The following is a 23,092-nucleotide window of genomic DNA, read 5'->3' on the forward strand; positions in this document are numbered from 1 at the left end:
GCAGAGGCAGAGGCAGAGGCAGAGAGGCAGAGAGGCAGAGGCAGAGAGGCAGAGAGGCAGAGGCAGAGGCAGAGAGGCAGAGGCGAGAGGCAGAGGCGAGAGGCAGAGGCAGAGGAAGCAAATGGATCTCTGAGTTCTAGGACAGTCTTGTCTACAGAGTGTCAGGACAGCCAGGGCTACACAGAAAAACTCTCTTGAAAACAAACAACCCAAACACAGGTTTGAGTCTTAAGAATGCATTTAAAGTCTAACATATTCTTTATGAACTGTACTTATAACTATAAGGTAAAACCTTTAAACAGTATATAGTCCTTTCCTACAAAAACATTAAGAATTCCACAGAAAAAAATTATTTAAAAGCAGTCATTACATGCATAATTTACTTTAAATGTCATGTCTTTTAAATATTTATTTTAGGTGTTTTGACTGCATGTGTGTTTGTGAACTGTGCTCATGTCTAATGTCCATAAAGGCTAGAACACCATTAAATCCCCTGTAACGAGTCACAGAAGGTTGTGAATAATCATGTGGTGCTGGGAATTGAACCTGGGTCCTCTGGAAGAGCAGCCAGTGCTCTTCACCTCTGAACCATTTCTCTAATATATCTTAACAGCCCCTAATGTGGTATCATACTTTAAGAGACTTTTCTATATTCTGGTGAAAGCTCTTTATATTATATAATATTTTTGAGTGGGCCTACAGTAGTATCTTACTTAACACATCAGGAATTTTATGTGTATGTGTTTAGTGTACAGGATTTTTAAACTAACTTTTTAAAAGATTTATTTGTTTTATATAAGTACACTGTTGCTCTCTTCAGACACACAAGAAGAGGGCATCAGATCCCATTACAGATGGTTGTGAGCCACCATGTGGTTGCTGGGAATTGAACTCAGAATCTTTGGAAGAGCTGTGAGTGCTCTTAACCACTGAACCATCTTTCCAGCCCTTAAATAAATGTTTTAATGTATGAAAATTTTAAGATTTGAATGTTACTTACCTGATAAATACTTCTTGTCATATTGGACTAAAATGCAAAAGAAAAATCAAAATTAAAAATTTTAAGGATGCCTTATAGGATTTACTTTATATACACTTCTTTAAAATGGATACTCTATGAGGTTTATATCCCCGTCTTAACTGCATCGTCAAGGCTCTTATCTTACCTGTTTCCAATTTACTTTTTTTTTTTTTTTTTTTTTTTTTTTTTTTTTTGGTTTTTTTGAGACAGGGTTTCTCTGGAGTCCTGGCTGTCCTGGAACTCACTCTGTAGACCAGGCTGGCCTCGAACTCAGAGATCCGCCTGCCTCTGCCTCCCAAGTGCTGGGATTAAAGGCGTGCACCACCACCTCCCGGCCTTCCAATTTACTTTTTAAAAATCACATATCTAGGCCTGACAAATGCATTAGCTTGGTTGCTAGAAGAAGAATAAAGGAGTGTCACAAAATATAATTCAAATGAGAGAAAAAAATTCTGGCTGTGGATCTGTAGAAAACAAGTAAAAGTAAACAGCTGTGGAATTACTCAGTGGTTTTGTCTTTAATAGTTTGAGAGGTCATATATTTGAGTGTTTTCTGTGTGTGCATGTGCATACCCAGTGCCCATGAGGTTAGAAGATGTGGGACTATGAAAGGTAGCTTGGCCCCCCAGTTGAGTTAAGACTTGAAGACCTGGAAACCCTGAAGGGACCTTAGGCGCTTTGCCTGATTCCTGGGTACCAGGCCCCTGTCACTAGCCACAGCACCCCGTAGATTTGTGGCCATCAGTCATGTGAGGGCGATGCCCCAAGCCCCTCTACATGTAGAGGATGTGACCTGTGGTCATGTAGACTTAAGGCAGATCTCCATTTTAATGAGGTACCTAAAGGCATGGAGGGCTTAGCCAATAAGCTTTCCTTCCCAGATACTCCTCCCTGCAAAAGGTATTTAACTTCAGGCCCACCCTGAGAAGTGCAGTATGGTCTTACTCATCCACTTTCCACGATGACAATAAATGCCTTAAAAACATGGACTGCCTCTTTCCATCAGGATTTGCTGTGGGGAGCCACGGCAAAGGCCTTTGCCTGTAGAGCCACAAGCCAAGGTCTCCCCCTGTATCCCCTCCATGTAGGACCAGCCTGCAGGTCCCCAACTCCAGTGGCACCTGGGTGTCCAAGAGCCTCAGAACCAGCCAGTCCGGCCACGTCACAGGCCTGGGGACTCCCAAACCAGCTCTGGCCATTCCTCACCTCAGACTATGCTTCCTCATCCCTGGAGCGGTGTCCAGGGGCTGCCCTGTGGCCCAACATTCTCCCAGGGACCACATGGGGTAAGCGCAGTCAATTCCTGTTTCCAGCCTCCCTGAGCGGCTGTGCCCTGTGGTGGAGTGGACTGGGGACCCATAACCCTAAACGAAGATGCATCCAGAACATCTGGAACTGGCTGTGTATGTGCTGAGGTCCTCTGCAAGAGCAACAAGTGCTCTTAAAATCTCAGAGCCATCTCTCCAGTCTCTGTTTCTGGTATTCTTGAATTAGTATTTGTTTTGTATAATGGTGCTCTCAAACACGGTAAATGAAAAGAGCCAATTTGCATGTGTGTGTATGAGGGTGATTGTGGGGTGAGTGCCTATTACAGTGTAGAGGTCAGAAGGCAATGGTTTTTAGATTTTTATTTTGATATATGGGTGTTGTGCCTGTATGCACTTTTCTTTGCACAGGTGCCCTTGGAGGCCAGAAGAGAGCATTAGATTCCCTAGGACTGGAGTTACAGACAGTTGTGAGCTGCTGTGTGGTTGCTGGGAATTAAACGAGGGTCCTCTGGAAGAGTAGGAGTGATCTTAAGCACTGAGCCATCTCTGCAGCCCCAGCTCACAACACCAGTACACATACATGAAATAAAGCAAAACAGAAGCGTTTAAAGTTGGGATGCTGCTTCTCTGAAATGACTCTAGTTGGGAACCAGTTGAATTAGGTTTTAACTCTTTACATTTGCTGAGAAAATAGTTACTCAGAATGTTAGAACAAATGACATTCAAGGTTTAACAAATAACATGAAAATTGTAGAACTTGTTAATTTTGTTAAAATAAACTTTAATAAATCAGGTGAATATATTTTAATATAGACTACATCATGAAGTATGATGCAATTTTAGTGCCATTTTGTTTACCTAAACATAGTAGTTTTGTAGAGAATCTAGTTCCTGAAAGTAAAGTAATACATCTTAAGCATATGCATTATTATTCTTTACTACTTTTTATTCAGATCACAGGCAAAGAGAATATGGAAATTCTTTTGAAAAATATAAGAAATTTATGGGCTCTTAGGAACTCCTAAGACTAGGCACATAGAATTAAAATGTCTGCTTCATATGATCTGGCCCCACTTTTGAAATGTTAGAGAAATACTTGGCTTTCAAGAGACTAGCACACAACCAGGCTATGTTCTGAAGTCCTAATCCCTCTGTTTGTGAGATATAGCATGCCTAAGAAACGTATTCAAAACTAACCCTGTGTTCCCCATCCCTCCTAGACTGGAGAAAACACAGCTAGACTTACTCGCTGCCTTGCACAGTGTTCCCGCCACAGAAGAGATCTCACAGTCTCCTTTTCTCCATTCGCCTGTCTTGGTGTACAGAAAACCACAGGTGTCGACTAGGTCCTCACCATCTTGATCTGCCCACTTGTCAAATGTCATATTTGAATGATCAAACCACTTGAAAGTTGCATCTGTCAATTAAGGAACATGATGATAGTTTTCAAAAGGAAGACCCAAAAGGAAGATATTTTCATTAAAGGTATGAACATATTTAATGGTCTAATTTTTGGTTGTAGGACTAAAAGTTGTAGAAAGGACACTATATCATATTACATATAATCATCAGAGGGTATTGATTTTAAGAGGATTCTGGAAAAGATACCATTTTTTGTGAAAAAAAATTTTTGGTTAAATAACTTAAAATAGTTTAAATATTACTAACCTTAGTCATTTCATGACATTTAAAATGTGACTAATATCTATGTCTATGTGTACATACACACTTTGTATATTACATATAAATTATAGAGACACTATAAAATACATATACTTTGTAGTTCTGTATACTAACAAAATTTATAGTCGTGCACGCCTTTAATCTCAGAGCTTGGGAGGCAGAGACAGGCACATCTCTGAGTTCGAGGCCAGCCTAACAGAAGCTAAATTACAGTTGTGCAATGAAAATTTTATGGCTGGGTGTCACTGTAACATGAGCTGCATTAAAGGGCTGCCGCATTAGGGAGGTTGAGAACCACTGGTCTAATGAATTAAAGAACCAAACATCTGATGTCTTACTAACACACACACACAAACAAACAAAACCAGTCATGCCTCACAGAGCAAGTGCCACTTACCATCAGTGTCATAAAACATGCCTAGCAGGAGATCATCTGGACCTTTCCATCGCTTTTGTAAAGTGTCCAGTATAAACGCGTTTTCTTCTTCATTGTGTATACTTACCATGTCTGCTCCTGAAATAATTTTAAAAAGAAAAGCAACTTCAACAATCAATTGAAATCATGAGTATGTAAAAGCTGTGAAGTATGTTTTACCTTTACATGTTTTTAAATAGACAGGAACATGAGTGGTTAACTACAAAATGGAAAAAGTCTGTGGTCCAAAAATCAAAGCACACCATGGACCAGCTTAGATGGTTCAGCAGGTTGAAGGCACCTGCGGCTAAGCCAGGACCCATATGATGGAAGGAGAGAATTGACTCTTACAAGTTGTCCTCTGACCTACATACATGTGGCTCATGTAGACCTGTACTCAGGTATCATACATATATAGGAATGGTTTCTCAAAACATACTTGTGGTAGTTTGATTAAGAATGACCTCCATAGGCTCGTATGTTTGAACGCTTAGTCATCAGTAAGTGGCACTACTTGAGAAGGAATAGGGGCTGTGGCCTTGTTGGAGGAAGTCTGTCACTGGAGGTGGCCTTTGAAGCTTCAAAAGCTCAGGCTAGGCCCAGTGACTCCTCTCTTCCTGGAGCCTACAGATCTAGGTTAGAACTCTCTGCTAGCTCTTCAGCACCAAGTCTGCCTGTGTGCTATCATGCTCACCACCATGATGATAATGGACTAAACCTCTGACCTGTAAGCCAGCCCTAATTACATGTTTTCCTTTATAGGAGTTCCTATGGTCACAGTGTCCCTTCACAGCAAAGCAAAAAAACAAAAAATAAAAAAACCAACCAAACAAAAATATTGACTAAAACAATATTTTCAAAGAGGAAAACCAGAATGAGCAGACTCTTATAAGACAGAAGCAAACACTTTAAAAGAAATCGAGTATTAAGCTAGGTGGTGGTGACGCATGCCTTTAAACCTAGTGCTTGGGAGGCAGAGTCAGGTAGACTTCTGAGTTTGAAGTCAGCCTGGTCTACAGAGCAAGTTCTAGGATAGCCAGGGCTACACAGAGATATCCAATCTTAAAAAAAAACCAGGCGGAGGGGGGAGTGGTGGTGGTGGGGGATAGAAGAGATAGTGTTAAAAAGTCAATTTATCACAAAAACAACTATAACACATGAAACTTTCTCACTGGTAGAAAAAGAAAAGTTTAGGACCTGGGAGATGGCTCAGGTAAGCCTGTAAGCCTGGCAACTTGAGTTCTATCCTTTCAACCCCCATCAAAAGGCAGTGTGGTGACATCTGTAATCTCCACATGCCTACATAGAAATGGGAGGCACACACAGGAGAACTGCTTGGCAGTTTGTGGACCTGCTAGCCTGTAGTTTGAAGTATAGCAGCAGAAATTAAGAGAGCCCCTGCCTCAGTGATGTGGAAGGCAAGAACCGACTCCCAAAGGTTGTCCTCTGAACACAGGTGTGCACATGGTGCACTAGGTTTAAAGGCATGCGCCACCACCACCTAGCTTAATACTCGATTTCTTTTAAAGTGTTTGCTTCTGTCTTGTAAGAGTCTGCTCAGTTTCTGGTTTTCCTCTTTGAAAATACTGTTTTAGTCAATATTTTTGGTTGGTTTTTTTATTTTTTGTTTTTTTGCTTTGCTGTGAAGGGACACAAACATACATCCACACAAAAGTAACAGTTTTGTGAAAGATGAGAATTAAACTTTCCGATGTGCAGACTAGCCAACTTAGCGTTTGATGTAGAAAATTAGGTATTGGTAATATAGGCAATCAGTAAAATTAGGACAATATTTTTTGGGGAAAAATTTTGGTGATACATATCACAAGCACATATTCTCTGAGCAATCCTTCATACTATATTCTGTATTAGGTCATTGGCTGCCACTCCAAATGGGCACAATGATCAGTCACACATTGCACTGGACACACATTGCTTTTCTCAGGCAAAAGTCACTACAGCTTATTCAGGACATTGAAAGATTGGGACCACAGTTACCAAAATGTTAATGATTATCTCAGGATCGTCCAATTTAGGTTTTGCTTTTTAAAAAAACTATTTTCAAATGTTTTTCTAAAAATTTGATAACAATTATTGCGTGATTATGAAAGGGTTTTTAAAAATTAAGTCACTCCTTTAAAGTCAGAACGCAGCTAGGCTTTCTAAGTCCACCTTCTTAATCTCTTAGGCATTTCATGCTTTATAGCAATGGTGGTTAGACTGAGAAGTCCTGTCCCCATAGGCTCATGTATTTCAATTCTTGGTCCCTAGCTGGTGGAACTGTTTGAGAAGGATTAGTAGTCATGGCCTCCTTAGAAGAGATGTGTCACTTGACATCTGAGGATTCAAAAGCCTGTGCCATACCTTGTTAGCGCTCTGCCTGCTGCCTGTGGATTAAGAGGTGAACTCTCAGTTGTTACTCCAGTGCTATACCTCCTTAGCTGCTTCCATGTTCCCCAGTGATGGTCTTAGACTCTAACCCTCTGGAACCAGGAGCCCCAAATGAAATGCTTTCTTTTATAAGCTGACTTGTCCAGGGTGTTCTGTCACAGAAATCAGAAAGCCACTAAGAAGGTACCACTCCCTGCTCGCCATAGGCTTGTCATATCATAATGCAAAATACACTTAGTCCAACGTCAAAAATGTCCAAAGTCTTTCACAGTCTCAGAATGATCTCAAAGTCCAAAGTCTCCTCTGAAGCTCAAAGAAATCTCTTAATTGCATGCTCCGTAAAACCAAAAGGTAAGTTATATATTTCCAACATACAATGGCACAGAGTATACATCATTCCAAAAGGAAGGGATGGGGTATAGTGAGGAAATAGTGGACCAAAGTAAGACCAAAACCAAGCAGGGCAAACTCCAAATCCTTTAGTTCCCTGTCTGTTTCCAAAGAGCTGAGAGGCTCTGCCCTTCCAGACTTGCTGACTGCAATATACCCATCTCTTGGGCTGGCTCTACTCCTGTATGCAGTTCTCCTTGGCAGACTTCCCATAGCGCTAATGCCTCCTATATCCCAGAGTCTCAGATGCAATCCAGGCTTCATTTTACAGCTTCAAGCAGTGACCTCTAAGGGCCTCTGTGCAGGGACTCCCCTGCAACCCATTTGGCCTCAGCAGCCTTCCTTAGTCGAGGAGTGAAGGAAAATTACAAACTTGTGTATCTTTCATGACTCAAGCTAGAATCACACAGCAAATGCTTCCAAGATGGCCACCTGTTTGGGGTGGGGCCTGGTTCTCTCCTCGAACTACATTTGCATAACCTTTGATTGTTGCTCTTTAGGATAAGAAAATGCAAGTTGAGGATTAGCTGGGTCTGCTCTCACCCTAAGGGAACCACTCTCTCTATTCTGGTTCACATCAGGCCTCTCCTCTTTCAGCACAATCCTTGTCTTCAATATTAAATTTCCTGGTGGTGTTTTTCTCTTCAAACTGTATCAAGGCAACTTATAAAGCATTTAATTTGGAGCTCATGGTTTCAGAGGGCTAGAGTCTGTGGCCATCAGTAGGAGGAACTGTGACCGTGGGCAGGCAGGCAAGGTACTGGAGGAGTAGTTGAGAACTTACATCTTGATCTTATATTTCTTTTTGCCTTATATTTCTTCTTGCTCCTTCTCATTATAGTCTTGCGTAAGCATGATTACTAATAATCTCGTGAACAAGTTAGTATTCAACTGCCTTGAAATCTCCTCTGCTAATGAAATTGGTCTAAAACTTTACAATTTAGCCTCTGGCATATTCTTAGGACAAGAGAAAAAGAAGCCATATTCTTTGCCAAAATATCACAAGACATCTAGCTCAGTTGCTAATATTGTCTCTGAAATCTCTTGAGGTGGACCTCCATAGTCCACATTGCTCTTAGTATGACTGTCTTCCAGGACCTACTAGGATGACCATTTAAGCCCCTCTTAGCATCCAACTGCTTTCTTAGTCCAAAGTTCCAAACACTATATTCTTCCAAAATAACCCACAGGCCTGTTCCAACGATAGTCCATTCTCTGGTGCCAACTAGTGTCTTTGTTACTTTTCTATTGTGCTGACAAAACACCATGACCAAGGCAACTTATAAAAGATAACGTATAATTTGGAGCTCATGATTCCAGAGGGTTAGAGTTTATGACCATCAATGGGGGGAGTGGCAGCAGCAGGTATGATGCTGCAGAAATAGTTAAAAGCTTTCCTCTTGATCCACAAGCAAGAGACAGAGAAAGCTGATTGAGAATAGCATGGGCTTTTGAAACCTTCAAAGTCCAGCCCCAGTGACAATAAGGCCACACTTAATACCTTCTAACTGGGAGGCAGACATTAAAATATACAAGCCTATAAGGAGGGGCATTCTTATCAAAATCCCACAGTATCTCACCTATTGCCTGTTGAGAAACATGTATTGTAGTTCAGCTATTGTTACAAGTTTATAATGTATATTTATTTCTTATTTCATATATGTTATATAACATTCAAAAAGTTTTTTCTTGATTGATAAAGGGACACAAAATATGAAATCCACAGTTTTGATAACTGAAAATTACCAACTGTTTTGTAGTATTTTATTTTATTGAGTATGATATCTTTCTTTAGCTCTTAGCTAGTGATTGTGGATTTCAATTGGGACTTCAATTAGCTTGCATTTTAATTATTTGGTTCTTTACTATTTCTATTAACCCACAGCAATAGTTTAAATAAATGTTATAATAGCAGCCTACAAAAATTTATGGTTTTTTAAATTTATTTTTACTTTTTGTACATCAGTGTTTTGCCTGCATGTTTGTTTGAATGAAGGTGTCAGATCCCCTGGAACAGGAGTTACAGAGAGTTGTGAGCTGCCATGTTGGGGCTAGGAATTGAACCCCAGTCCTCTGGAAGAATAGCCAGTGCTCTTAGCCACTGAGCCATCTCTCCAGCCCCCTATTTTGTTTTGTTTTTAATCAGGGCCAACTGATACCACTTTCTGTCTAGTAAATGCCATATGTACTTTTAACTATCGACTCTAGTACTTATTGGTAAAGTGTAACCAAATTGCTTCTCTAGAAAAATCCTCGGGAGCAATATTTAACATATAGAGGTGTCTTACTTAGTGTCTCTATTGCTGCAAGGAAACATGACCAAAAGCAAGCTAGGGAGGAAAGGGCTTATTTAGTTTACACTTCCATATCACTGTTCATCACCGAAGGAAGTCAGGACAGGAACCCGGAGGCAGGAGCTGATGCTGAAGCCATGGAAGGATGCTGCTTACTGGCTTGTTACTCATGGCTTGTTCAGCCCACTTTCTTATAGAACCAGGACCACCAGCCCAGGGTGGCACCACCCACAATGGGCTGAGCCCTCCCACACTGATCACTAATTAAAACATTGCCTTATAGCTGGATCTTATGGAGACGTTTTCTCATTTGAGGTTCGCTCCTCTCTCGTGACTCTAGATTGTGTCAAGTTGACAAAAAACAAACAAACAAACAAACAAAAAAAAACAGTCAATACAAGAGGAATTGTTAATCCCATAGATGGGAGGAGAAAGACCAACTCAAATTACCATGGCCATATTAATTAAAGGGAGAAAATTAACTAAAGGAAGCTTTTAAATTTGTGTACATGGGCTGCCTTCCCCTAAGGTAGAGTTTGAGAGGTTAGCATTGGCTGTGAGAAAGACTAAGTTTTTAATAGCTCGGAGGTAGGGGTTTTCCAAATGGGGGCTTTGGTGGGCAACATAGGTGGGGTTACAGGAACAGGACACCTTAACAAGCTAGTCACTCCTGCCACAAAGACATGGTTGCAAGGTGGGCAAAATCAAGTAGTCATCGCAACAGGGCGTCATGGAAGTTTTGGAAACAAAGGTAGGATTGCATGATGGTTACAAACAACTTTGGAGATACAGACAGGATTTCCATTCCTGGAACTGACAGTACAGTTAAAGATACAGGTGGGGCATTGCCTAATCCTTGAGAAACAGAGGTTTAATCTTAAACATGAACAACCCTAGTTTGTCATTACTATAAGATGGCTTTTAAGCCTAAAATGGAGGCAGGTGGGTTCTTCAGTATCCAGAAATGATTTTTTCCCTACCTTTTCTTTGATCTTTTTGCAGCCAATGGAACTTTAATATTTTAAATATTAAATTATTTAATAATTAAAATATGTAATCTAATTAAATTCTATAGAGACTTAAATGATTGTATGTGGCAAATAAGACACACTTTTCTTAAAATGACAGTTGAATCCCTAAGGAATATACATGCTCAGGCAAAATATTTTTTTTTGTAACAACACATTTTTAGTAATACCACCTAATGAGGTAGTTTGGTTCTCATTATGACTAATAGCTTTTTTCTCACAAAATGTAAATCGAAAGTGAATGTAACATACATAGTGTATGGAGCAGACTTCAGCTTAGTTTGAAGTGCTTACCTTTATTTTTTATCTTTTTAAATTTTATTTGTGTTGGGGGGAGGGCTGTGTGTGAATATGTGCACAGGTGTTATAGCACACATGTGGGTGAGGTAGGGGACAACTCTGAACTGGTTCTTTCCTTCCTTGGTGAGTACCATGAGTTCTAGGGGTGAACCTCTGGTTGTCAGGCCTGCCTGGCAAGCGAGTACATTTTCCCATTGACCCATCCCATCAGCCCTTACCGTTTTTAGTCAGTTATTTTACCACATGAATAATGCTAGCCAAAATAGAGTCAGTTAGCACAGAGCCTTAGGGAAATGGTAAATGCAGCTCTCTGTAACCTTCCCAATGATAGGTTTAAGATAAGACTTTTGTGTGATTGCATTTTTTCCAAATTAAATATTCTAAATGTTCTTTATGCTCCCTGTTCATATATAGCAGAGAAAACAGAAACCATAGTGACCCATGAGTCTAAACAAAACACTACGTGGACCAAAGTAAGAATACTAATATTGCTAACTTTCTAATTCACCTATTAAATGGGAATTTGTAGAGTGAAAGTCAGTGAGATTATTAAAGAAATGGTAGGATTATTAAAAATGTATGAAGACCTTTTACAAAATTCATATCAGTAAGACTTTAGGTTTTGGGGGTTGGGGTGGGTGCTGGGGGATTAAACCTAAGACCATGCTCATAGGAGGCTGGCGCTCTACCATTGAGCTATATCCCCAGCCCTGAAATGAGTACACTCGTAACTCTGAAAAAGACATCATCTAAACACAAGACCAAAATTTTCAAATGGGGTCCTTGCTTCAACAAAGAGCCTGACAGGACTTCACGGACTTCTAAACAAGTAGCAAGAATCAGACTGCAAAACGGCTCAGTGTTTGAAAGTCAATCTTATCTGATTTGCTAACATACATTTGAGTCACACAGGAAGCCAGGCAGGTGCCATTTTTGCTTGTGCACAATAAATAGTTGCTTATCTGATAAATATATAGGTTGTATTTTTAATGAAAGGGTAAACAAGGTTTGTCAATGAGCTAATATAGAGTCATGTCTTTTCACAGTTTGCAACCTCCAATATAGTTTAAGTTATGGGGATCTATGTTTATATCTAATATAACTACTGTAAATTGTTGAGAAAGAGGAAGGTATCAGGCACCCCTATAAGCCCACCATTTGGGAGGTACAGGCAGGAGGGTCACGAGTTAGAGGGAAATTGGAGACTAGCCTGGGCTTTCTAGACTATGTGGTGCGACCTTGTTTTGAAACAGATGAAGAGACTGCAAATGGTTTTCTGAGGACAGCTCATTTAACAAGTCTCTTAAGACTAGCAAAATTGCTATTCTGCTCACTTTCCTTGAAATAAACTTGATATAATGGAAACTGTGTCTCCCTGCTGCCCCCTGCTAAAAGCCAACCCATTAACACCATTTAATAGCCACCAACTTTTCCAGGGGAAATAACTACGTTTATGTACAATGTGGCCAGGCAGTCTTGGTACACACACTTTTTAAAAAATGATTTATTTTTATTTTATGTACATTGGTGTTTTGATTTCATGTATGTCTGTGTGAGGGTGTTGGATCCCCTGGAACTGGAGTTACAGGCAGTTGTGAGCTGCCATGTGGGTGCTGGGAATTGAACCTGGGTCCTCTGGAAGAGCAGCCAGTACTCTTAACCCCTGAGCCATTTCTCCAGGCCACAAGAAGTCTCAGGTCTCAAGAGGCTGAAGCAGGAGGATTAAGCACTCCAGACTAGCCTATGTACACACCGAGAGCCCGTCAAAACCATACCGAACTATGTGCTAGTTCAATAAAACTGTACTTCCATTTCTTCCTTTCTATAATGAATATGATTTTAATTAAATATAGGTAGAAAATGTTACAGTCTTTCAAAATGTTTTGCTCATGATTTTTTGGAAATTGTGCTTATTTCATTTTTTATGAGAGGATTTATTATATTGGCTTACATGATCAAAGAGGTTCAAATTCTAACTTCCATTTGCAAACTGGAGAGCCAAGGGAAGCTACTAGTGGCTAAGTACAGTGTGCCTTAGAACAGGAGAAGATGCCTTAGGGACAGGGCCTACGTCTGGGGCTGAAGGCCGAGTATACTCCTAACAATAGTGTGAGGTCCAGAGTCCAAGGCTGAAGAGGCTGGAAGCAGGGCCAAGGGACTTGTACAGCAACCACATCTGCTTTTGAAAGAACAACAAGAGGGGGAGGGCATTTGTCCCTCTGTCCTTTCAACTTCCTTGCTCCAGCAGACTATATACTACCTGTTCACTCCAGGGCAGGCGCTTGCATACTAAGTTTGTGGATCCACAGGCTTTTCTCCCGTGCAGACATTCTCATGAACATCCTCAGAAGTCATTTACCAAATATCCCAGGCATCCCTCAGTCCAGTCAAGTGGACGACTGAAATCAGCCGTCAGGGTGGGCTTTTGTTTGTGTTTTCACTTTTCCCCTCGTGACACTAAGGACTGAACTCTGAGTTCACCGCTGCCCTTAGCCCTTATTTTTTGAGACAGGGTTTCAGCATGACAGCCAAGCTGGTTTGAACCCCTGATCATCCTGCTTCTGCTTCCTAAGTGCTGGGATTATAGCTGGGTATCACTACACCCAGACACTTCCTTGTCCCCATGCTCCCCACCCCCTTCACTATGTAACCCTGGCTAGCTGGGAGTATGTAGAGGTCTGCCTGACTTCACCTCCCAAGTGCCAGGATTAAAGGCAGGGAGGTGAGGCAGGGAGGGCATTTCTAAGGAATGGAGTTGGGAGTCTCAAAAAAGTGTGATGAGGTGATACTTAGTTCTACCACAGAAGTAAAAGCCCCTTTAAGGAACTCAAGGCCAGTCCCACCAGCTCATGTTTCAAACCTGAGGTCCAGTGGTTTTAGATTTAGCTAAGGAATGTCAAAACAACAAGAGGGTAACAGGAGCTTGTCTTTTGGGTCAGAGCCAAAAACATAAACTGTCTCTACTCCAAGCACACCTTTAACAAAGGACGGGTAAGCAGTTCACTGGTGGAGCACATGCATGTATGGGGACTTGGGCCTACAGAGAGAATTCCAGGACACCCAGGGCAGCAGGGGCAGGCTGGGGTGGGGGCACACTCAACAAGACAGAAATTTTGTTGGGGTCCTATGACAAATGCTTGCAATCCTCTTTACTCAGGAGACTGAGACAGGAGTTTAAGGCCAGCCTGGACAATATGCATAAATGAAAATCAGTCTTTTTAAAAAAAAGATTTTGCTGAGAGTGTGAGATATGTCTGCAGTCCCAGCTACTGTAAGGCTGCCACCTACCTGCCTGTGTAAGTAGCGAGAGGGCCTGTCTCAAATATTACTTGTTAAATTTGAACTGAGGAGATGGTCCGATGGATAAAATGCTTGCCTCACAAACATCAGGACTGAGTTCAGATGCCCAGAACTCACTAACACTGATGCCACAGCCTATGTATAAAATCACAGTATTCCTGGGGCTAGACAGGAGGTAGAGACAGAACGCTCCAGAAGCCCACAGCCAGCTAGTCTGGCATATGAAGCAGTGAATAACCAGAGAACCAGAGACCCTGTCGAGCAAGATGGAAGGCAACCCACTGCAGGCTGCCCTCTGTATTCACCCACATCACAGACATGAACAACAGAACTGGCTGGGCATTTTGTGGGACTTTTTGTCTATATATATATATGTATATTATATATATATAATCATTTAAAGTAGTTACATATTATGAAATTAGAATACAAAGAATAATTTGCCAAGATATGTAACAAACACTGACTTCACTTTTAGGAATCCTGTGTGTGGGGGTGTTTGTTGTTTATTTGTTTTACAGTAAGTTGATATTGTCAGTAAGTTGTATGTGATTGTTAAGAACTGTGTTCAGGATTAAGATAAGCTGATGCTATTTCTGCCCCTTAAGACTCATTCCTGCTGTACTCAATTGTTCCTCTGTAATTGCTGCCCTGATGCCTTTGGATTTTTTTCAGCAAGAGATGAATTATCTATACTCATTTCCCCAACCTTTCTTCTGGCTTTTTTTTTTTTTTAAAAAAATGTGTTTCAGTTAGGAATTTGCTCTGAGCTGCTTAGAGAGTTCTGTGTAAATCATAAATGGCACCCACATTAGGGTGTCCAAGGATGAGTTCCTGCCCTCCACCCCCCTGAGCATGTAACACAGCTAATTATTTCCTCTTCCTTGAATCAATTTCCTCTCTTGGCTTCCACAAAATTTACTAGTCTTCTTAAGGCCTAGACCTCAGATATTCTCTGGATGGTACATGGAATTGAGCAAGCAAGGCACTAAGGCCAGCCTAGAATCAAGGGGAGGGCAAATAGATTGTAAGGCATAAGTGAGTGGTCAGGAAGCTTGATGGCAGCCATCTTTGAAGACTGTAAGAGAGGCCATCCCTAGGGAGGAGGAGGGGGAGGGGGGAAGGGGAGAGGGAGAGGGATAGCCAGAGAAAGTTCAAGGACAAGCCAACATACGAGAACAAATGCAAGCAGCAGCCCTAGATCCGAATCTTGTCTTCTGTTATTATTAGTCTGTGTAATCTTGAACAAACACATGAATTTAATTTTGATAAAGGAGACAAAATAAACAGCCCAATAGGTCTGTTATGATTATGATATCAATAGGTATGATAGGTAAAGCCATGTAGACTATGAAGTGCTTAAGCACAATGCTAGACTTGGTAGACAATGGAAATGAATTTTCCAGGAAATACTTGTAGTCCACTCTCACTAACTGAACTTTTACCTAGCCTCGTAACCAAGTTAATTATATGCTTTGAGGTCATTTGAATTCATGTACTCAGGCTGTTTACACACTGAGTATTCAGCTTGTTCAAATTTAACTTTCATTTAAGAACACAATGTAGAAGGATCAAGAGGTAGAGAGCACTTGGCTGCTCCGGCTGAGAACTGGGGCTTGATTCCCAGCACCTGTATGGTGGCTCACACCATATGTAACTCCAGTTCCTGGAGATCTGACATCCATGCTGACCTTGTCACACATCAGGCACACATGTGGTGCACATGCATACATGCAGGCAAACCATTAAGACACATAAAAGAGAGCTGGGAAGTGGTGATGCACGTCTTTAATCCCAGCACTCAAGAGACAGAGGCAGACAGATAGAGGGCAGCCTGGTCTACAGAGTTCATTCTAGGACAGCCAGGGTTACACAAAGAAACTCTGTCCCTAAAACCAACCAACCAAATCAAAACCAACCAACCAAAAAAAACTCACATAAAATAAATATTTTAAGAAAATATAATCGATCTTGTTATGCCTTGGACTCTCTACATCCTCAAGGTTTTATGAGCTAAGTTGAATGGAAAGCTCTGATTTTAAACATTCTTCTCTATGTTTCCCTTCCATGTCATTGACTAGAAGAGAGAGAAAGACAGAGAGAGAGAGAGAGAGAGAGAGAGAGAGAGAGAGAGATTTCAGTTCTAATATCATTGATGAAAAAAGCTACAGTTGAAAGCAATTTATCACCCACAGTACATGTTGTGAGCAACATGTGGATATAGGTTGATAGCATCTATTTAAGGTTGTTTATGTTAACCTCTGGGACAATAGACTTTAAAAAAGCAATTTGTAAAACTTGGGTAAAAGATACTTTAGGAAAAAGTTCCTCATTCCTACCCATTCCAAGCTTGAAATTCTGTGCAAGAAATCCTGAGGACTGTCCTCTGCTGGAGAGAAGTGAACAGATTAGATCAGGCTCACTCTGGGTTAGTGGTTCTCAGCCTGTGGGTCGAGACCCCTTCTGGCATCAACTGACCTTTTCACACAGGCCGCCTAAGACCATCGGAAAACACAGATATTTATTTACATTATGATTCATAACAGTAGCAAAATTCAAGTTATAAAGTAATATTAAAAATAATTTTATGGTTGGGGTCAACACAACATGAAGAACTGTATTAAAAGGTCGCAGCACTGGGAAGGTTGAGAACCACTGCTCTAGGTTATTGGCCTCTCAGTCAGTGTCTCTCAGGTGACACTGTCACAGCACACACAGTCACTATGTACTGATGTACTTTATGGTTCTGTCAATCCAATTTGGGTATAGCTGTTCAACAACTGCCTTCCAACCAGAGAGAAAGCATATGTCCATTTCCACTGTCTGATATCAATTCTTGGGACACAGTTAAAAGACATTAGGAACACCACTGTTTTTAAAAGCTCCTTACCATGGTCAATGCACTGGTTTCTGACATCTTCTATGTTTTCCATACTGATGGTTACTTGAAGAAAAGTGTAACAGCTGCCTTGGAACTGAACCCAGATGGATGAAGGACAGTCTATTTGGAGAAAAAAAATACTATTAATATGAGTTCCAGATGCTAAGGATATTGAATATTAAAAGTCCACACATAGACACAAGTCATTTTCCTTGTTAAAACAACAAATCAACCAGTGCAAAAGGAAATCATTTTTCTCTATTTTACATGTAGGAAAAAAAATGTGCCAGTGATGCACTTCTGACTACACAGTGTGGTTACAAGTCTGTCTCTTGATTGTTTAGCAATTCAGACACACAAATGAAGCATCATCACCAAGCCAATTAGCTAGCAAGGAAATGAACTAGTCAGAGTTAAAAGCTCATGTCATCAATTCTTGGAACACAGTTACAATAAATTATAGTAATCTATATATAAATATAATAAAATATTATGTAAATTGCACAATAAACCTCTGAAGGCTATCTTTGTAATATATAATAATAATTTTAAAAGTCTTACAAATTTTGCAAAATCTTTTTGTTTAAATTCTCCTTGCAAGGACTCAAATCTAGAATATGAATATTCAGGCAAATTTTACTAATACACAAGTAAGCAAGACTGATGTTCATGTCTTCTTTTATTTTCTTTGTGCGATTGTGTGTGAGTGTGTGTGTGTGTGTGAGTTGGGGGTGGTGGTTAGGATTTGAACTTAGGGATTCGTGTATACTTGGCCATCTGCTCTCCCACTAAGCTATATTTTTCAAGCCCTGTATAACCTTAATTTAACATCTTATTAATAAAGATTCTGTAGCTTTATGAAGCTGAGCTTTACCTTTTCTGCTCTTGCTATTTAGGAATGGCTTCTCTGTCTCTACCTTGGTTTCTTTGTTCATTATGAAGATATGAAACCTTTAAGCCTAAGACCCAGGATATCATCGCTTAGCATTCTAAGCAAAAAGAAGTCAGTAAGAACTTGATTTCAATGAAACAAGTTGGAGGAACAAAAGGAGATTTATTAATTTCAGTAGACATAAAATCAGCAAGATCATACCTGTATTGTTTTACTTTTAAGTTCTGTATGTGGTATAATTTAATATAAAGGTATAGAAGCAAGTACTCCTATACAGATCAGAGCTGAGTAGTCAGCCACATTCATCTCAATTAATTCAATATTCTTGATCTTACTGAGTTCAGACTATGACATAAGTTATTGCTAGTACTTCTTAGCCTTGACCTCCGACAGCAGAGAGAGCACTGACACCAAAATAGATTATTTCCTAGTTCTCTGGGAGATGAAGGGTGAGCAGAAGTCAGTCAAGAAAGGAAAGTGTTTCTCATATCATGTGTGGTGGTTTGAATATGCTTGGCCCATGGGAAGTGGCACTATCAGGAGGTGTGGCCTTGTTAGAGGAAGTATGTCACTGTGTAGGTGGGGCTTTCAGGTCTCATTTGTATATGTGTGTATATATATGAGTATATATATACCCATACATATATATGTGTATATGTGGTGGGCCTTTGCTGGCCGGCCGCAATGACGTCAGAACACTGAGACTTCTTCTCTCGACGGTTTACTCAGGAGTTTTCTTTTGTGTTTAACAGCTCTTTTAGGTACCCAAGTGTTAACAGCTCTTTTAGGTTCCTAAGTGTTAAGGCTCTTTTAGGTGTTACGGCTCTTCCCACCTCCCAGGCGCCGCCAGCCTCCGTGGAATCGTGCTTCTTGTTTCTAGGTGCCACGGCTCTTCCTGCTTCTGTGAAATGGGGCGGAGGTGGCGGCAGCGGCAGCTCTTGCTAGTTGCTGCTGCTCTTCTTCTGTGGAGTGGCATGGAATGGCGTGGCGTGGAATGGCGTGTCCCCAGCTGCTCTGCTAGCGCTGCTTTTATACTCGAGCCCAAGCTCTCAAGTCCTCCTGGATTGGTTCCCAGCTATCGCCTCATTAGCATACACCTGCTTGGGAGGGACTTGAGCATGCACCTGCTCGGGTTTGGTGTATGATTGGTTAGCATACACCCACTCGGGAGACACCTAATTTGCATGATCCTGCTCGGGAGGGGCGCCTGCACAGTGGAATCATCTATCACTGCTGCTGCCACCGGCATCTTGGATTCGATCGTCCGAGCGGCTGCCTACATGTATATACATGTATATAAGGATATATGTATATATATATATGCTTAAGCCTAGCCCAGTGTGGAATAAAGTCTCTTGCTGCTGCCTTCGGATGAAGATATAGAACTCTTGGGTCCTCCAGCACCATGTCTGCCTGCATGATGTCATATCTTCCACCATGATGTTAATGGACTGAACCTCTGAAGCTGTAAGCCAGCTGCAATGAAATGTATAGGGGATCCCTTTATAAGGGATGCCTTGGTCATGGTGTCAATTCACAGCAACGGAAACCCTAAAGAAAGACACCATGTTTTCCTTTTCCTGTTGGCTCTATTATATTAGCTACTATGTAGCCAAAGGATGACAGAACAACAAGATTGATGGATCATAAAGGGAACTGTCATATCACACTCAAACTGCGTTAAAAGTCTCATCAATCTATTAAGGCCACTCATATGTCAACTAGGACAAATGTGACTATTTCACTTAAAATCATCCCAAGTATGAGTTGCATGTTACCAATTTTAATAGGGAAATCATCCAAAATATGATAGGGTGAGGGAATATTCTAAGATAATTCATTTTATATATAGATAGCTTTCCTTCCTATTATGTATTTTGTTTGTTTGTTTGTTTGTTGGTTTTGAGACAGAGTTTCACTGGGAGGTCCTAGCTAGCCTGGAACTGGCCATGTAAACCAGGCTGGCCTCAAACTCATAGAGATCTGCCTGCTTCAGGTCCCCCAGTGTTGGGATTAAAGGCATATGCTACTATGCTTGGATATTCTTGGTGTGTGTGTGTGTTTGTAAATCCATGAATACCAACTGATACTATCTTTCCCATCCCCCTTCTGCTGTTTTATAAACACTTGCATTACACATTGTGACAACCTGGTGGTGTGATCCTAAGATTTACAAAGCAATAACATCCAGAAAGATTGAGGGGCTAGAAATGACAGCTATGGGCAGGAGGGAAGCTGAGAGGGCTTGAAAGCCAGGCAGTTAATGGAAAGCTTGTACCAGAGCAGCCAGGAGTCTTCTCTTCCCAAGAAGTAGCACCCAGCCACCTCCACTTTACCCTCCATCTCTTCTCCTCCTACGAATGCCTGGCCTTCTTAAAAAGACTTTTATGGGGCACACGGCTCTAATCCCAGCACTCAGGAGGCAGAGGCAGGCAAACCTCTGTGAGTTTGAGGCCAGCTTGGTCTATAAAATGAGTCCAGTTCAGCTAGGGCTGGTTATACTGAGAAACCCTGTCTTGAAAGACCAGGAAAAAAATTTTTTAAAAGTTAAAATAAAAATAAAGACTTTTATGTCTTTACATCTACTTCTAGGTCATGAATATTTTCTTTATCTTCTCATCCTGGAAGGACCAGACCCCTTTTCTGTAACAACCTTTTTTTTTTTTTTTTTTTTTTTTTTTTTTTTTTGGTTTTTTTCGAGACAGGGTTTCTCTGTATAGCCCTGGCTGTCCTGGAACTCACTCTGGAGACCAGGCTGGCCTCGAACTCAGAAATCCGCCTGCCTCTGCCTCCCAAGTGCTGGGATTAAAGGCGTGCGCCACCACCGCCCGGCTTGTAACAACCTTTTTTCGACCTATTGCTGCTTTCACCTGCAATAGTACCACACAGATCTTTCTCTCATAAGCCACCATCCATTGACAATGTAAATGCACAGGGGGAGCAAACATTAGATGTTAGAACAGGAAGGAGTTCATCTTGGACAGCTTATCTTGTCTCCTGTATTTTCTTAGGGGAGAAAAGGATGAGTGTCTATTTAGTGTGTGTGGTGCTTTGAATGAAAATGGCCCCCCTAGGCTCATAGGGAGTGGCATGGCAGTGTGGTCATGTTGGAGTAGGTGTGGCCATGTTGGAGTAGGTGTGGCCATGTTGGAGTAGGTGTGGCCATGTTGGAGAAGTGTGTCACTGGGAGTGAGCTTTGAGGTTTCAGATACTCAGGAAAGGCCCAATCTCTCTCTCTTCCTCTCCCTCCCCCCCTCTCCTTACTGTCTGCTGTTCCAGTGTAGAATTCTCAGTTCTTTCTCCAGCACCATGTCTGCGTGCCCTCATGCTTCCTGCCATGATGACAATGGAGTAAACCCCTGGACTGTAGTAGCCCCAATTAACTACTATCATTTATAAGAGTTGGTGTAGTCATGGTGTCTCTTCACAGCAATAGAAATCTTAACTAAGACAGTTGGATCATTGCTGTTAACATTAGATAGATAAGGCATATCAAGCACACAGCATGTGTGTGCTAATATGGAGCAAGATTCCCAGAATATGGAGCTATTATCAACCACGGTCACTCTTCATGTCTTCCTCCCATGGATAGGGACCTACACTAAGGATTTCAAATACTTGGCTAAGTGAATAAATCCTCTTCTTCATTTCCATATGTCAATTTATTTCTTCAAATGCTTTGAGTTTATCTGCTCCTTTCTGAGCCTCAATAGTTTCTCGTATCTTCAAGTTTAACTCAATTGACCTTACTGCCAGTGCTAACACCTCACTAGTTTAAACTAGTTAAACACTTTTTAAAATGTAAACTTGTCATGGAACAAAAGCATACACAAAAAAGCACAAGCCATAGCTTTAGATCTTCGTGAGTTTTCAAAAGTGAAAAATACATCCTCACAAGTCATTAGCAAAATGAAGAAACAGAACATTAACCTTAATGTTTTTTTGGTTACTCCCCCTTCCCAAAATGAAATTATTTCCCTAATTTAGAATACCAGAGATTAAGGCTGGGCAGTGGTGGCACATGCCTTTAATCCTAGTACTTGGGAGGCAGAGGCAGGTGAATTTCTGAGTTTGAGGCCAGCCTGGTCTACAGAGTGAGTTCCAGGACAGCCAGGGCTACACAGAGAAACCCTGTCTCAAAAAGAGTCAAAAAAAAAAAAAACCCCCAAACCCCCAAACCAAACCAAACAAACAAACAAACAAAAACAAAAACAGAGATTAACTTTTCTTGTTTTGGATTTTTATGCTTGTGTCTGGCTTTTTTGATAAATATTACTTTTATGAGGTTCACTTGTTTTGTTGTTTGCATCTATGGGTTTTTATTTCTCACTGCTATATAATGTATGCTTTTATCCATCACCTCATTGGTGAATATGTGGGCATCCTTTAGTCTCCAGCCTAATAGCAATAACAAGCAATGTCTCACCGAGCCTTCTCTGCATGGTTCACACTAGAAAGATTGAATTGGAGAGTGTCAGGGTTCTAATGTCTCCCTCCACAATTCATGCTGAAATTAGTTGAAATTTTATTGCTGTTTCAACAGTATTAAGAGTTAAGACCACATAAGGCCCCAGGCCTTGCCAGGGCTACTTAAAAAGACTCTGTCTCAAACAACAAAGACCCATAGCTGGCCATTCTCATTCAAAAGAGGCCATCTTTACTATTTGAAGTCTTGGACACATTCACTATGGTTTTCTACTGTAGCTGCCCTATTTCTCCAGTTGGATTTTCAATAGCAAGTCAGCCGAGAGCAGGTTGTAATCTAACTATAACATCAGTAACAACTACTCTGCTGTCTGGAACACAACCCAGAGAATCACTCACAGGACTGAGGGGGTACATAGCTCTGTGCTAGCAACGTCAACCAAAGTTGCCCCACTGCCTGGAAGGGAAAGTCTGATGCCAACAGGATCTCAGGTTTACTACTTAAGCCTTTCTCGGCTCCAGTTTAGCTTATTTGTAGAACAAGGATGAAAACAGTAACCAACCTAGGTGCTTGGGAAATCCACAGTGAACAAAAAGGCAGGAAGACCTCTGTCTTCTTACGGGGTATAATTTAGTGGGGACAGACACACAAAAGCAATGGAAGTAAAAGAACAGGTTAATGGTGCCTTAGTTTCCTTTTCTGTTGCTGTGATCCAACACTCACTCTGACAAAATCAACTCAAGGCAGCAGGAGCTGAAAGCAGCTAGTCACACCACATCCCTGTCAGAAGGCGGAGGGCCATG

The 23,092-nt window shown here is 41.1% G+C and overlaps 1 protein-coding gene and 1 long non-coding RNA gene across 2 annotated transcripts in view; one reads left to right on the forward strand and one right to left on the reverse strand.

Moving 5' to 3' along the window:
- The window catches only part of Cd302 (CD302 molecule), a 36,645-nt gene that overhangs the window by 5,876 nt on the left and 7,677 nt on the right, over positions 1 to 23,092 (reverse strand). Inside the window, exons 2-5 of the mRNA XM_031370375.1 lie at positions 16,981 to 17,091; positions 4,370 to 4,486; positions 3,536 to 3,706; positions 1,001 to 1,027 (exon numbers count right to left, since the gene is read on the reverse strand). Coding sequence (XP_031226235.1) covers positions 1,001 to 1,027; positions 3,536 to 3,706; positions 4,370 to 4,486; positions 16,981 to 17,091 — 426 coding nt within the window. The remainder of the gene's footprint in view (positions 1 to 1,000; positions 1,028 to 3,535; positions 3,707 to 4,369; positions 4,487 to 16,980; positions 17,092 to 23,092) is intronic.
- LOC116090214 overlaps positions 1,948 to 23,092 on the forward strand; it is an 81,957-nt gene continuing 60,812 nt past the window's right edge. Inside the window, exons 1-2 of the long non-coding RNA XR_004118609.1 lie at positions 1,948 to 2,307; positions 3,510 to 3,774. This is a non-coding gene — a long non-coding RNA (uncharacterized LOC116090214). The remainder of the gene's footprint in view (positions 2,308 to 3,509; positions 3,775 to 23,092) is intronic.

This window comes from Mastomys coucha, unplaced genomic scaffold (genome assembly GCF_008632895.1).
Source record: "Mastomys coucha isolate ucsf_1 unplaced genomic scaffold, UCSF_Mcou_1 pScaffold15, whole genome shotgun sequence".
Taxonomy (NCBI): domain Eukaryota; kingdom Metazoa; phylum Chordata; class Mammalia; order Rodentia; family Muridae; genus Mastomys; species Mastomys coucha.